We start from the raw sequence: 13,850 nt of genomic DNA on the forward strand, positions 1-13,850 counted from the left end.
ACTCAGAGAGATTTATACTGGCATGATAGTGCATGTACTACATGGACTAATGCTTTCTTGTTAGTGTTTCCACATTTGATTTATACATTTATTGAAAGATATCTTGGCTAGCTGAAGTTCCGGCAATTGTGAATAAAGTGTGTGCACATTAGTGTGTAGGGTTTTATGTGGAACTAAGTTTTCCACTCATATAAGTAGATACAAGAGAGCAGGAGTGGTGAACCTATTAGGAGGAGCCAAAGACGATCACTCAGACTATAGTTTATAGCCAATTGAAAGTCTTTAAAAGTCCTTTTTCCAGCTGCCTGGGACTACACAAAAGTAGATCAGGGAGCTTTTAAAGGCAAAAATCACATCCTGTTGATTCACATCCTTGGCAGCTTCAGGGGGAAGTTTGCAGAAGCAGTCAGTTTAACAGAAACTAAGTTATTTGGGCATTGGGATTTTCTATCAAGATCAAATTCTAGCTACACCAGAAATGGCCTCAGCAAAAATACAAGATGGAGGAATCTTTACACTGTCTTACCCTGTCACAGATCATATGGTAAAAGTATATTCAGTTTTCCAGGAGACTGTCAAACTGTCTTTTAAAATAGATGTACCATTTGCATTCTCACCAGCAGGGAATGTTACTCCAAGTCTTGCCAGCATTTGGAGTAATCACTGCTTTAGAGGTTTGCAGTGATGATACCTGAGGAATGGTTTCTCCTTGTTATTTAAATTTGCTACTCTAATGATTGGACTAGAGCCTCTTTCATGTGTACATTTATTTCCTGTCCTTTGCAGATTTTAAAAATCAGGTTGCTGGTCCCCCTCCCCCCCCACACACACACACACAGAGTTTCTACCTTGGCTGTCTTGGAACTCACTCTGTAGACCAGGCTAGCCACAAACATAAAGAGATCCACCTGCCTCTCTACTTCTGAGTGCTGGAATTAAAGGCCTGTGCCATCACTGTTGGGTTTTCTTATTGTTTAGTCTTTCGTGAGTTTGTTTTTTTGTTTTTTGGGGTTTTTTTTTTGTTGTTGTTGTTGTTTAAAGATGTATTTCTTTATTTTATATATGTGAGTACACTGTCGCTTTCTTCAGGCACACCAGAAGAGGGTGTTGGACCCCATTATAGACGGTTGTGAGCCACCATGTGGTTGCTGGAATTTGAACTCAGGACCTCTGGAAAAGCAGTCAGTGCTCTTAACCACTGAGCCATCTCTCCAGCCTTTTTTTTTTTTTTTTTTTTTTTTGCTTTTTTTAAATATTTATTTTGAGATAGATTCTCACAGTTAACCAAGTTGACCTCAAATTCCTGATTCTCCTGCTCCTACTTTCTAAATGATATAGAAAAAAAATCAAAGTAACAGTATTGATGTCATAAAGGATATGTTAATAGATGATTAGCACAGGAAACATTAAGTTGCACAAGTAGAATCTAGTTAAGAGAGCACTGTCACCAAAATGCCCTACAGGTACTATGCTAACAGGTTTGTGAAATTTATGATGCTAAGATGTAAATGTTTATTCACTAGTAATACTAGTCATTAAGTCTCATTCCCTTCCCCAACAAGAGACATACCTCTAGTGGACATCTCATGGGGGGAACATAGGGTCAGGGTCATCATGAAGTTCCCTGTGCTGTTATCACACACACACACACAAAAAAAAACAGAAAACCAAAACCATAATTTTTCCAGTGGGGCAAGATGACCCTGGGTAACAACTATTCAAAAAAGAACAACACTGATGTCATTAAAATAATTCTGGCAATATGAAATGTCTTTGCTATGTAAATCTTATCTACGTAAGTGGTGAGACTCAGTCTCCTGTCCTTTTTTAAATTGTATGAAGTATAACCTGGGGAACAGACCTGAAAGAGATTTAAGGATGTTTTTGTAATGCATAAGCCTAAGATGTATATGAATTATTAAAATAATGGCTCTCTTTTTTGGGCCATTAACCACAGCTAGTCAAGTGCTTTAGTAAAGAACTTCTCTTTATTTCTAAGTATGTGGAGTGATTTCTCATTGAGAAGGCAATGTATTTCTATAATGTGAGTGCTGGGATTACAGGCATGCATCTCCATGCCAAGCTATTACATACTTTTGTTTAATAGATAAGGAAACTCAGATTCAAATTATTAATTTTATAAAAAGGTCACACAACTACATAGTTGCAGGAAATGTCAAAATCTAGTACATTTGACTCGCCTGTGTTTTTTTAAACCATGAAAAAAAACTAAGTATAAATTATAAGATCCTACTTTAAGTCTGTGCCAGTCTAAGATAGAAATGGAAAAGCATGGTTTGCTAAGAAGTATTTAAATCATCCTATACCTTTTATTAATTTCTTTTTGTATAAACTGACCTAGCCATTCTATGGTGTAGGGTAAGCAGCTCCATAGTTAGGGGAAGAGTCCAGAGCAGAGAGAGAAATAGTAGCTAGGGTGAGAGAAGCCTCAGAGCTGGAGGGAGTTTAGTTTGGGCAGGAGGTGAGAAAGACTAGGATGCTAGCATGGACTTTGCAATGTGACATGTACTTTTGATTCTGAAGGAGCCTAAAGGCCAATATGCACTTTGATTTGTGATTGGCACCATAGGTGGCCATATGCCCCTCTGCCAGTGGTAAGGGAATTGACTTCATAAGGGAACCGCTTATATTAAGTTCCTTAGGAGTATAACTTTTATTAACACCCAGAAATCTTCCTATAGTACAGGTTGAGCTCATTTCTCATTTGCCTGCCTATTGGAGGTTGGAGAATTAGAATTTCCTTTGGACCTGACACATTCATTACATTACCAGTGTCACAATCAGTTAGAGTCCATTTATCAGTGGATATTCTAAGAGCAGTGCTTTCTTGGTTCAGATATAGCCATATTGACCTGGAACAGGAATAATTATATATTTTGCCCTCCCAATTACTATAGTTACAGGTATATGTGACCATGACCAGCTCAAATAGATCTAAGGTTACTTGTCTTGGAATTAAAATAGAGCTGGCATAGAGCTTCCCAACTAGGAATGACTTTTATCAATAGGGAACATTTGGTGATAGCTGGAGAAATTTTCTTTGGTTGTCAACAGTGTTCATGGGTAGAAGCCAGAGATGCTTCCAAATATTCTCCAATACACAAGCCTCTTTATTTACTGTTCTTTGATAAATTATCTGATCTGAAATATCAATAAGTATGGCAGTTAAGAAATGCTGAATTTAGTGCTGGAGAAATGACTCAACAGTGATGAGTACTGGCTGCTCTTCCAGAGGCCCCAGATTCAGTTCCCTGCACCTTACATGGCAACTCCCAAGCCCATATCCAAAGTATCTGGGGGTTGGGGATTTAGCTCAGTGGTAGAGCGCTTGCCTAGCAAGCGCAAGGCCCTGGGTTTGTTCCCCAGCTCTGAAAAAATAAATAAATAAAATTTAAACCAAAGTATCTGACTCTATTTTCTGACATCTGTAGGCACCAGGCACATATATGATGTGCATAAATATACTAAGACAAATTTGCATACACATAAAGTAAAAATAGATGCATTTTTGTGGTTTTTAAAGGGTATTTTTGTTTTTGAAACAGAGTCTTTTTCTTTTTTTACTATTTATTATTATTATTTTTTTTTTTTGGTTCTTTTTTTCGGAGCTGGGGACCGAACCCAGAGCCTTGTGTTTCCTAGGCAAGGGCTCTACCACTGAGCTAAATCCCCAAGCCCCACTATTTATTATTTTATTTGTGTGTGTACACTGTAGCTGTCTTCAGACACACCAGAAGAGGGCATCAGATCCCATTAGCCACCATGTGGTTGCTGGGAATTGAACTCAGGACCTCTGGAAGAGCAGTCAGTGCTCTTAACCACTGAGCCATCTCTCCAGCCCAAGACAGGGTCTTTCTATATAGTCTTGGCTGTCCTGGAATTTGCTATGTAGACCAGGCTGGCCTGAAATTCACAGAAATCTGCATGTCTCAGCCTTCCAAGTCCTAGGATTAAAGGCATGTACCACTACGCCTAGCAAAAGCAATTTTTTGAAACCATAGCCACGAGTGATGGCACATGCCTTTAATTGTAGCACTTGGGAGGCAGAGGCAGTTGAATCTCTGTGATTTTGGAGGCCAGCCTGGTCAGCAGAGTGAGTTCCAGGACAGCCAGAGCTACATAGGGAGACCTTGTCTCCAAAAATACAGAAACAAATAATATTTTAACAAGTTAATACTGAGTCTAGCTTATTACATGTGAAAAGCTTTAAGCCTTAGGAATCTTTTAGCTGTCATCAGGATTTGCTTCTAAGGCTCTGTACATGGCTCAGTCCATTAACTAACTGGCCTTGGAACATTGCCTGCACCTTGAGCCAGAGCTGCTAAATGGTGGGTGGGTTTTTTGGGTTTGTTTTTTTAAACAGGACAATGCTTTTTCTTCCTGATGTTTCCAAGAGACAGGCTCAGTTGGCCAGCAGTTCTTGTGAAAGAGAACCTGGTGACAATACTTTAATCTGTTGCTGGCATCTTTCACTCCCTAATCTGTGTTTACATGGCACTGAAAATTGACTCTCTGATGCCAAGCTCTGTTTCTGTGCAGTGTTCCTGCACGGTTGGCAGAGATCCCCTCCCTAGTCTCTTCACAGTACCACCCTACACGTGTATTTATTGCACAGCTGTTTTCAGAAACATACGCTGTACAGGATGTCTCTGGAGTTGGGGCTAGAACTGAAATCATTGTGTTCCCAGTTACAAAGCCAGCGTGTGCATTTCTGAACGGTTTCTCTGGTTTGTAGATCTAAGCCCCTTCCCACGAATATAGTTGTTTCTTCAATCTCTCTTAGCAACTAACATTTAGTTCATCATACATGAAGAAAACCAGTTTACCTCTTTATGTTGGGGGTTAGATACATGCTTTTCTAGTAAGTTAGAGACATGGTAAGGTTCTAAAGCAGTTTGAGACTGGCTGTTAAAGGAGATGTCAGTGATCTAAATAGTAAATGTGAAAACCTGGGGAATAATTTGGAAGCTCAGTGGAATGGATCCTACGTCAAAATGAAGAGTGATTCCTTCCAGGGAAGTGGTTGATCTAACTAAAATGGTTTGAATGATTTGCATTATTAATGAGGCCAAGAAAATCTGAGCCTGATTCTTTTAAGAAATTTTTGGGCTGGAGAATGGCTCAGCAAGGCTAGACTCAAAAGCAAAAGTATAAAAAAAGTCCTGCAGACTTCTTCTATTTTGTGGAATTCTAGAGTCATAAAATAAAACCCACTAAAATCTTTCAGAAAGGAAGGAAATCCCTACAGACAGCCAAGCCTCTTCCTTAACCCAATAATCAGCAAAATTCTCACATCAGATTTTTTTTAATTGAAAATAGATTTTGTTCCCATATAATAGATTCTGATCATGGTTCCCTTCTCCCAACTCCTCCTAGATCTACCCCATCTCCCTAAATTATACCCTTTTTTCTTTCTCTATTAGAAAAAGGCACCCGATACAAAATAAAAACAGACCAGAATAAGGCAAAACAAACAAATGGGTGAGGGGCAACAAAAAATGTGCACAGAAAGATGTAGAGAGACACATCACATTGACATATACAGAAACTTTGTAGAAACACAAAATTGTAGACAATAATACACAAGCAAAAGACCTCTAAGGCAGAAAACAGTCCCCAACCCCAAACCTAAGAAACCAAAATGCCATTAAATTTGTTTTGTGTTAACCATCTATGCTGGACATAGAGCCTGCCCTTTAGTGTAGTTTATATGCTCAGTGAGATGCCCTTGGAGAAAACTATTTTTCAAGGTGGGAGCTCATATTCACTTCTCTCAGTGCTGGAACCCCATCTGTCTTAGACCTATGGGGGCACTATACATGCTGTCACAGTCTGTGTGAGTTCATATGTTCATTAGTCCTGTTGTATCTAGAAGGCCTTTTTTCCTTTGTGCCTTCAATCCCCACTGGCTCTTAGAAAATTTCTACTTGTCCTTCCACAGAGTTCCCTGAACCCAGAGGAGAAGGATTTGATAGAAACATCCATTTAGAACTGAGTGTTCCAAGGTTTCTCTCACTCTTTGCCCATTGTCCAGTTGTGGGTCTCTCTGTATTTTTTCCCATTTACTCCAGAAGGAAGCTTCTCTGATGGAAGGAAGCACTGATCTATGAGTATAACAGAATGTTATTGAGAATCATTTTATTGCTATGTTCCCATTAACAGAGCAGTAGTGCTTGGTTTTTTGCTAGGTCTGTGACCTCGTTCGTCTCAGATGGGGCAGTATTGGGCCCCATCTCATGGAGTGGTCCTTAAATTCCATCAGATAGTGGTTGGCTATGCTCACAATCCTGGTGCCAATATTGCACAACTCTATCTCACAGGCAGGTCACCATTATAGGTCGAACGCTTTAAAGGTGCATTGGCAGGTTTACCTTCCTCCTCTGGTAGTGTGCAGGGTACCCCTCAGTACTGTAGACACTGATCAGTAGGAGCGAAGGCTCTAGATAAGCACCAGCTAGATTTCTCTGTATTCAGTGAATTATGTACGTGTCATCTTCAGCAGTAGGGCCTTATCAGTTTGTGGAGAACAACCAATACCTTTAGCAATACTTAACCAATAGCCTGGGTTATTTAGCTTTCCACTGGGCCCTTTCACTAACAACTTGGTTAGATGTGACTCATTCCCAGCACTGGAGTTATCTACTTGGGTCTTTGTCTCCTTGTTATTTGGTGATTCCATTTCATGTATGCATGTATTTTAAGAAGCTTCTATATTAGATTTCCACATGACCCTCAAATGACCCTTAGTTTACTTGTCCTTCCCTGTATCCCCCCTCCACCCTATATTCAGGGTTGTTTTTTTTTTTTTAACATTTCTTTGATTTTGTGTGTGTGTGTGTATGCGCGCGCGTGCATGCCTGTCTGTCTGTCTGTCTGTCTGTCTGTCTGTCTGTGTCTGTGCACACATGTGCTCGTGCATGCAAATGCCACAGCACAGATGTTGAAGTCAGAAGACAATTTGTGGGAGTCAGTTCTCTCCCTTCACTGTGTGGGTCTAGAAGATCAAACTCAAGTCTTCAGCCTCAATAGCCAGTGGCTCACCTGGTGAACCATTTCACCAGCTCCCAGATACAATTGTTGAAGGAGAATTTTCTGTGTTAAAGGAAGGGCAAATACGTACCTCATATTAATGGTCTATATGTATCATGGAGCCATCAGTAGAGGTTAGAAGTCAGTGGCCATGTTAATAACACTTGCAAATGCTGTGTTTCTAGTGCGTTTGAGTACATCACAGCTGATTGATGCTGTTTCATTTTGTAAGAGTTTAAAAATATTTAAGGCTATCAGTTTATTTACAGTAATATTTTCCAACTTTTATTATCCTTCTCCCAAGACATTTCTTTTCATTCTCCCTCCCATGGACACACACATTCATGGTGTATATCCATATATTCTGGCATTTGGAAAGAGAATTAATGAGATTATACTAAGTTTGTGGGAGGCACTCCTTTTTTATTATTATTTATATGTGTGGGGAAATGGGGAGACCAAGAGCACACACGAACACCACAGCACGTGGGGGTCTGAGGATAACTTTGCCTCAGTTCGTTCTCTCCTACCTTATTTTTGAGACAGAATCTTATTTCTGCTGCTGGGCTGTGCACAGCTGTCTCTGCCTCCTCTGTGCTGCAGGGTTGCTGGGATTGCGGGGTGAAAGCTGCACACTACCACATCCAGCTTTTTGTTTCTTTAGTGAGTGCTGAGGGGTAAACTCAGCCCATCAGGTTTGTATGGTGAGCACTTTCGCCTGCTAAACCATCTTCCTGGCCTGGAGGCTTCTATTTCATCTTGGCCCTATAAGCCAATTTTTACCTCCAGGAAGGCAATATTGTCCATGTTGAAACTGTATAACCTCAAAATGTCATCATCTAGGAAATGAACTGTTATTTGTATCTTTTCTTAAATTAAAACTGAAAGAAGGAATGTTAATAAGCTAACACTGAAAAATATGTTCAGGTCCAGTGGCCTACAGCCCCTGGAGAAGGAGAAAGAGTAAGTTCCTTGTGTGCCATGATTGCGAAGAGTGCAGTTTCCCTCTTGGTCATTTGAAGAACACAGAGAAATCTAGAGGCTGTGATGTAATGTAGCTCTTTAAAAGAAATGAATAGAGATGTTTTCACAGTGATAGTCAGAAGGCAAAGGCTAGATGATATTGATGAATTCTGCCTTGTCCCAAGGCAGTCAGCACGGACCAAATCTGCAGCTGAAAATACTATCTCGCTCATCTTGCACACAAGGTTCTTCTGTTCTCCTAAGAAGGATTGGTTCTGCCTGATCAAAAGGGGTGTATGAAATGCACCTAGGAAGGAGGAGGAGGAAATGACATGTTCATGTAAATGAAATACAACTGCAAATTAAAGTGTCACCCTGTTTTTAAAAAAAAAATCAAATTTTTATTTAATTGGTTACCAAGGAAAAAAATGTCATACTGAAGTGTATATCTCAGGGAAAATTAAACTGAAACATTACAAGTGAATCTGGAATTAAAGAAAGGTCTTGGAGGGGAGAATTTTTAAAAATTGCCTTAATAAAAATATTCTCATGCTACAAAGACAGGCTCATAAATATCTGCTGTGTTATATGCCAGCGTTTCCAAAGAGATTAACACTATTACCTCATTTGTTCTTTACTGCCTCTCTCCAGTCACCATGTGTTGACTGCTTCTCTGGAGGAAGTCCTCTTTTGAGATGTCTTATTAGGAAAAAGGTCACTAACAAAGGAGGAACTGCTTCTCCTAAAGAGTACTGTTTGCTGCCAAGACACCCAGAACTGAACTGAACTGACTGAAATTCATCTGGTCTTTCTGTGTTCATAGCATCTTCCCTTTGTTTTCAAATTTCTTTACCCACATTTGTATGGAAACTTGTCTGCTTACTCAGATCATATATATACTTTTAGTGTATATTCAGGACCTGACAAGTTCAGTAATAGTCGGAAGGACTTATGAGTAGTGTTCCATTTCCACATAGAACTGTTTCTTGTGAAAGGTTGTGTCTCGTTCTCAAGCTTTTATGAGTTTTAGTTGTGGTTCTTCTTTTTCCCCTCAACTAATTCATGTGCTTCATTATATTGTGCAATAGAAACATATAGGGAAAAAATGCAGTGAATGTAGTCTAATGTGGTCTTCTTGTCTTCTCTGTCATCAGGGGCAGTAATTGGAGATGGACAGTCTGCTGTGGCCAGTAACATTGCCAATACTACCTACAGGCTCCAGTGGTGGGACTTCACCAAGTTTGACCTTCCAGAAATCAGTAATGGTGAGTTGATGTCAAACTGGAGTAGTGATGGGCAAGATGGGTTTCTAGGGAGACAGAACTTTAATGAAAATATCGAAGTAGCACAGGATTGTCTGTCTCTCTCTGGGATGTTGATGGCCGTGCACTCTTTCTACAACTTATACTCAGCTACATCTACACAGTTCAGAAAACAGTTCAGGGGAACGTCCAGATCTCTGCAGAAGAATTTGTGGAGAAGTTCATAGAGACGAAAAGACAGATGAAGCAGAGATTTAGAAAAGACTGTAGTGAGTGTAGACTTGTTGGCAAATCCAGGCCTCAACTGACCTGATGAGTGGTGTAATTAATATCTGTTTACAGATGTGTGTGACTGATAGATATGTTTCCTTTGAAAGACATCCATGATTCATGCGATCCTAAGAGATGAGAATCAGCCCCTACTTGTTTGCAGCTGATGATGGCCTCACTATCACTGCTGCATTTATGCTAGAAGGTTCTTTCTCATAGCAAGCCTTCTTCTTTTTTTTTTTTTTTTTTTTTTCTTTTTCTTTTTTCCGGAGCTGGGGACTGAACCCAGGGCCTTGCGATTGCTAGGCAAGCGCTCTACCACTGAGCTAAATCCCCAACCCCGCAAGCCTTCTTTTGATGTCACTTCATCCCATTGGTCCTATTTCTGCTGCCGCCACACCATATACTCTGTTTACTGCCTTTTGAACAGCCCTTCAGTAATCTGAAAGGACCTCTGCATCTTTCCTTTCAGATCAAACCTCTGTAGATTGTTTTTTCTAATGTGGTTTGCAGTCTGTTCTTTTTTTCCTTAACTTTGGCGGTAGGATGAAACAGAGTAGATCAGAAAATTCATGATGTGAGCTAAAACGTAATACAGTGATGTTTGCTACAGATTCCAGCAACTTTTTCTGAAGTTACTATTGCATTTATAGTATCTTAAGTTCCTCCATAATTGTTAGTATGCCAGAATTCAACCATTTTGTACTTAGCTGTATGTGTCTTGGCTGCTTTGAAAATTCAGGCCAGTTGTGTTATCTTCCTGTCATTGCAGTTTTAGTTCTTGCCTTGAGGCATCTTTATGAACTCTAATTTGTCCTTTTCTTTCAGTCTTAGATATCATCTGCTAATTTGATAAACATCTCTTTTCAGTCTTCCTTCAGATTTCTAGCAAAAATGGTGAATAAATCGGGAAATTGCATTAACCCTTGTGGTATGTTTTTGAACTCATATCCTGGAACATGAATTATTAGTACTCTGGACTTCACATCTAAAGTTCTTCCCTGTTAAAGACAGTTTCTCAGAGTCTGCAGAGATGACTCAACAGTTATGAGCATTTGCTAGTTTTCCAGAGGACTAGAGTTCAATTTTCAGCACACAGGAAACTCACAAGTGCTAGTTAACTACTGCTCTGTGGGATCCATTTCCCTCTCCTGGCCTCTGAAAGTACCACACTTACGTTCATAGAAAATGTCCACATGCCAGGTGTAGTGGCACATGCCTTTCAGTTCCAGCACCTGGGGAGCAGAGGCAGGCAAATCTCTGAGTTCAAGGCCAGCTTGATCTACAGAGCAAGTTCCAGGACAGTCAGGGCTACATAGAGAAGCCCCCACTTAACTGCCCCCCCAAAAGAAAGAGAATATACATAAACACTATATACATAAATAAATCTTTTAATTAAATAAATGATAAAAGCCAGAAGCTTTGTATAGTATAGGCTAGCCTTGAACTGGCTCCCGAAGCCCTGCTAGGGTTGCTGGCATGCACTGTGACTGCCCTTATGCTTTCATTATCGTGTAAAGCATTGTAAGAGTTTGTAGACACAGATAAAAATATCTTGATTATTTAAAGGTAATCATTTTTCATGCTTTGTTCTTACTGAATCCTAAGTAGCAACTAGTCATTTTATTCTAAGTGCCTATAAGCCGTATGTCAAATCTGTTCTTTTGATTTTTCCTTTTATTTATTAGTGAGTGTGTGTGTGTGTGTGTGTGTGTGTGTGTGTGTGTGTGTGCGCGCGCGCGCGCGCGCGGGTATGCACATGCCACAGCACATGTGTTGAGGTCAGAGGATAGGTTTCAGGAATAAATTCTCCCACAATGAATTCAGAGAGTTGTACTCAAGTTACCATGCTTGTGAGGCAAAGTGCTTTTACCAATGAGTCACTTGCTGACTGGTACACTAATATGTTCTTCAGTTCAACTAAGAGTCCTGGCAGTCTACCTTTTCCTTATTGAAAACTCAAGTTCATCTGTAGATTTGTGACCCTTATCTTATTGGCTGTAGATCACCTTCAGTTATTTTATTTACTTTATTATTGTTTAGATTAGATAATATAGTTACAACGCAAAACTTACCTAAAGGATATACAATAAGAACTTTCTTTAACCCTACACCCTGCTCCCTGTGAGTCCTTGCAATAGATAACCACTATCAGTTTCAGTTCTTACATATCTCTTAAAAGATAGTGTATGTATGTGTAAGCACATAAAGTAGTGCTTTCCATCTTTTATGTGATCTAAATGACAACATGCTATACAATACTCTTCTGCATTTTTCTTTCTGTACAGTGTTTCTTATGATCTCCCATATTTTTGTAAAGACTGTGTGTATGTGTGTGTGTATGTGTGTTATATGCATCCATGTGTGCACATGCAGAGGCCTGAGCAAGATGTCAGTAGTCTTCCTCTATTGCTTTTCAAAGTCAGAAGGCGCTCAGGATCTGCCTGTCTCCATTCCTCAGTGCTGTCATTGCAGAATCCCTTTTCCCCTTTTTCCCTTTTCCCCTTTCTGGGACCAGTTTATTGCCTTGGTGCTGGGGATTTAAACTCAAGTTCTCATGCTTTCAGGGCAAGCTTATGTTTTTACCCACTGAGCTGTCTTTAGTTCTTCTCATCTTGTTTAGAGATAGGGTCTTACTCTGAATCCCAGGTTAGCTGAGAGCTTGCAGCAGTCCTCTTGTCTCTGCTTCCTGGAGTGCTGAGATTATAGGCATGAGCTATCACTCTGGTGGCAGCTGCAGCTGCTGCTGCTATTGCTGCTGGTGCAGGCAGCCCCCACAGCTGCCACTCCTCCTCCTTCCCTGCCCTGCACCCCTTTCTCCTCTTGAAAAAATAGCTACCTAGTAATTCATTGTAACCAGTGTCCTGTTGAAGGACTTTGGAGTTTACAGTCTTGCTATACAAACTGCTACATATTGTCTTTTACAAATGCATGTCAGATAGCATTTGAAATACAACTGCAAGGAGGAAAAGGTGCATGTATAATTTTGGTAGATAGTGCCTTATCTTCCTCTCTATACAGCTTGTTCCAACTAATAATCTCATCTATAGGCGTTTGTTCTTTTTTGTTTTTCAAACAAGTCCTCACTGTAGCCAAGACTGGTTTTGAATTCAGAATAGTCCTCCTGCCTGAATGCTTGGGATTGCAAATGTGAGCCACTGCGTCTGCCCCACTTCACCCCCACGGTCTTTCAGAATGCTTGATTTTATAAGCACTTGCTAAAGGAATGTGTTACCAATTTTTGATATTTATGGATTTAGTAGGGTAAAGACTACTACATGAGCATTTAGGTTTCTATTCCTTATGTCCCTCCACATCCTTAATGGTGCTGCCTTCTCTCTGCTGGCCATGTGCTTTACCTCTTTCTCTGCATGTTACTGTTTTCTCCCCTTAGTAATTCTGTAGAAGTTCTTTATAAATTGGAAAATTAACTTATAATAGGAGTTTCTTGTCATTTGTCTTTTGACTTTGTTGAAGGTTATTTTTGTCATCGAACTTATTTTAAGTCAAAATTATACACTTTTCCTTTTATGGCTCCTAGGCTTTGTGTCATCATTAAGATCATTTCCTTTTACATTTTACTTTTATACATTTAAATCTTTGATTCACTAGGAAACTTAGTTCCAGATGACCAACTGCTATGCTTTCAAAACAGACATTAAAGCTAACTGTTTTTGTTGTTCTTTGGTATGTGTTTGGGGGGAGTGGCAGGTGGAACATTAATATGTACTGTAGCTGTCCTGGAACCCTCTGTGTAGACCATGCTGGCCTCGAACTCACAGAGATCTGCCTACCTCTTCCTCCCAAGTGCTGGGATTAAAATGAGTGAGCCATATCATCCAGCAAGTTCCTATTTATTACTTTTAGCTGTTTTAACTAAAGTAATAATTAAGCTATAAAATGTATAGTTATAGACTTGAACTTTATTTACTCTTGATAGACTTAGTATATTGGAACTCTGTTGCTGTAGGATTCATTTTTTTTTTCAAAGTCATCTGCCCCTACTAGAGGGTAGCTTTAAGTTTCAGAAGTTGTGCCCCAGCCTGGAAACCATTGATCTTTAGTTTATTTATGGGTTCAGCGGGCACCAAGTTGCTGCTCATATGATTTTTCTGAATCGATTTTAACCCTTTTTTGGAATTAGGTTAATGATTCTTGCTACTTCTTTCTCTCATTTGAAATTAAGGGAGCTAATTAATTCTAACCTGTGTTAGATGCTTCGAATGTTGTGAGTAATGATACACCTCATGTAGGTTTGTATTTGTGTGTGTGATTGTCTATGTGTGTGTGTTCTATGTGTTAGGT

The 13,850-nt window shown here is 39.7% G+C and overlaps 1 protein-coding gene across 20 annotated transcripts in view; it reads left to right on the plus strand.

Annotated features, from left to right (window-relative positions):
- Positions 1 to 13,850, plus strand: part of Ambra1 (autophagy and beclin 1 regulator 1) — a 189,292-nt gene that overhangs the window by 142,643 nt on the left and 32,799 nt on the right. For all 20 annotated transcript variants that reach the window (NM_001134341.4, XM_087654113.1, XM_087654118.1 and 17 more), the window contains 1 exon segment: positions 9,168 to 9,278. In NM_001134341.4, coding sequence (NP_001127813.3) covers positions 9,168 to 9,278 — 111 coding nt within the window.

This window comes from Rattus norvegicus, chromosome 3 (genome assembly GCF_021556685.1).
Source record: "Rattus norvegicus strain SHRSP/BbbUtx chromosome 3, alternate assembly SHRSP_T2T, whole genome shotgun sequence".
Lineage (NCBI taxonomy): Eukaryota > Metazoa > Chordata > Mammalia > Rodentia > Muridae > Rattus > Rattus norvegicus.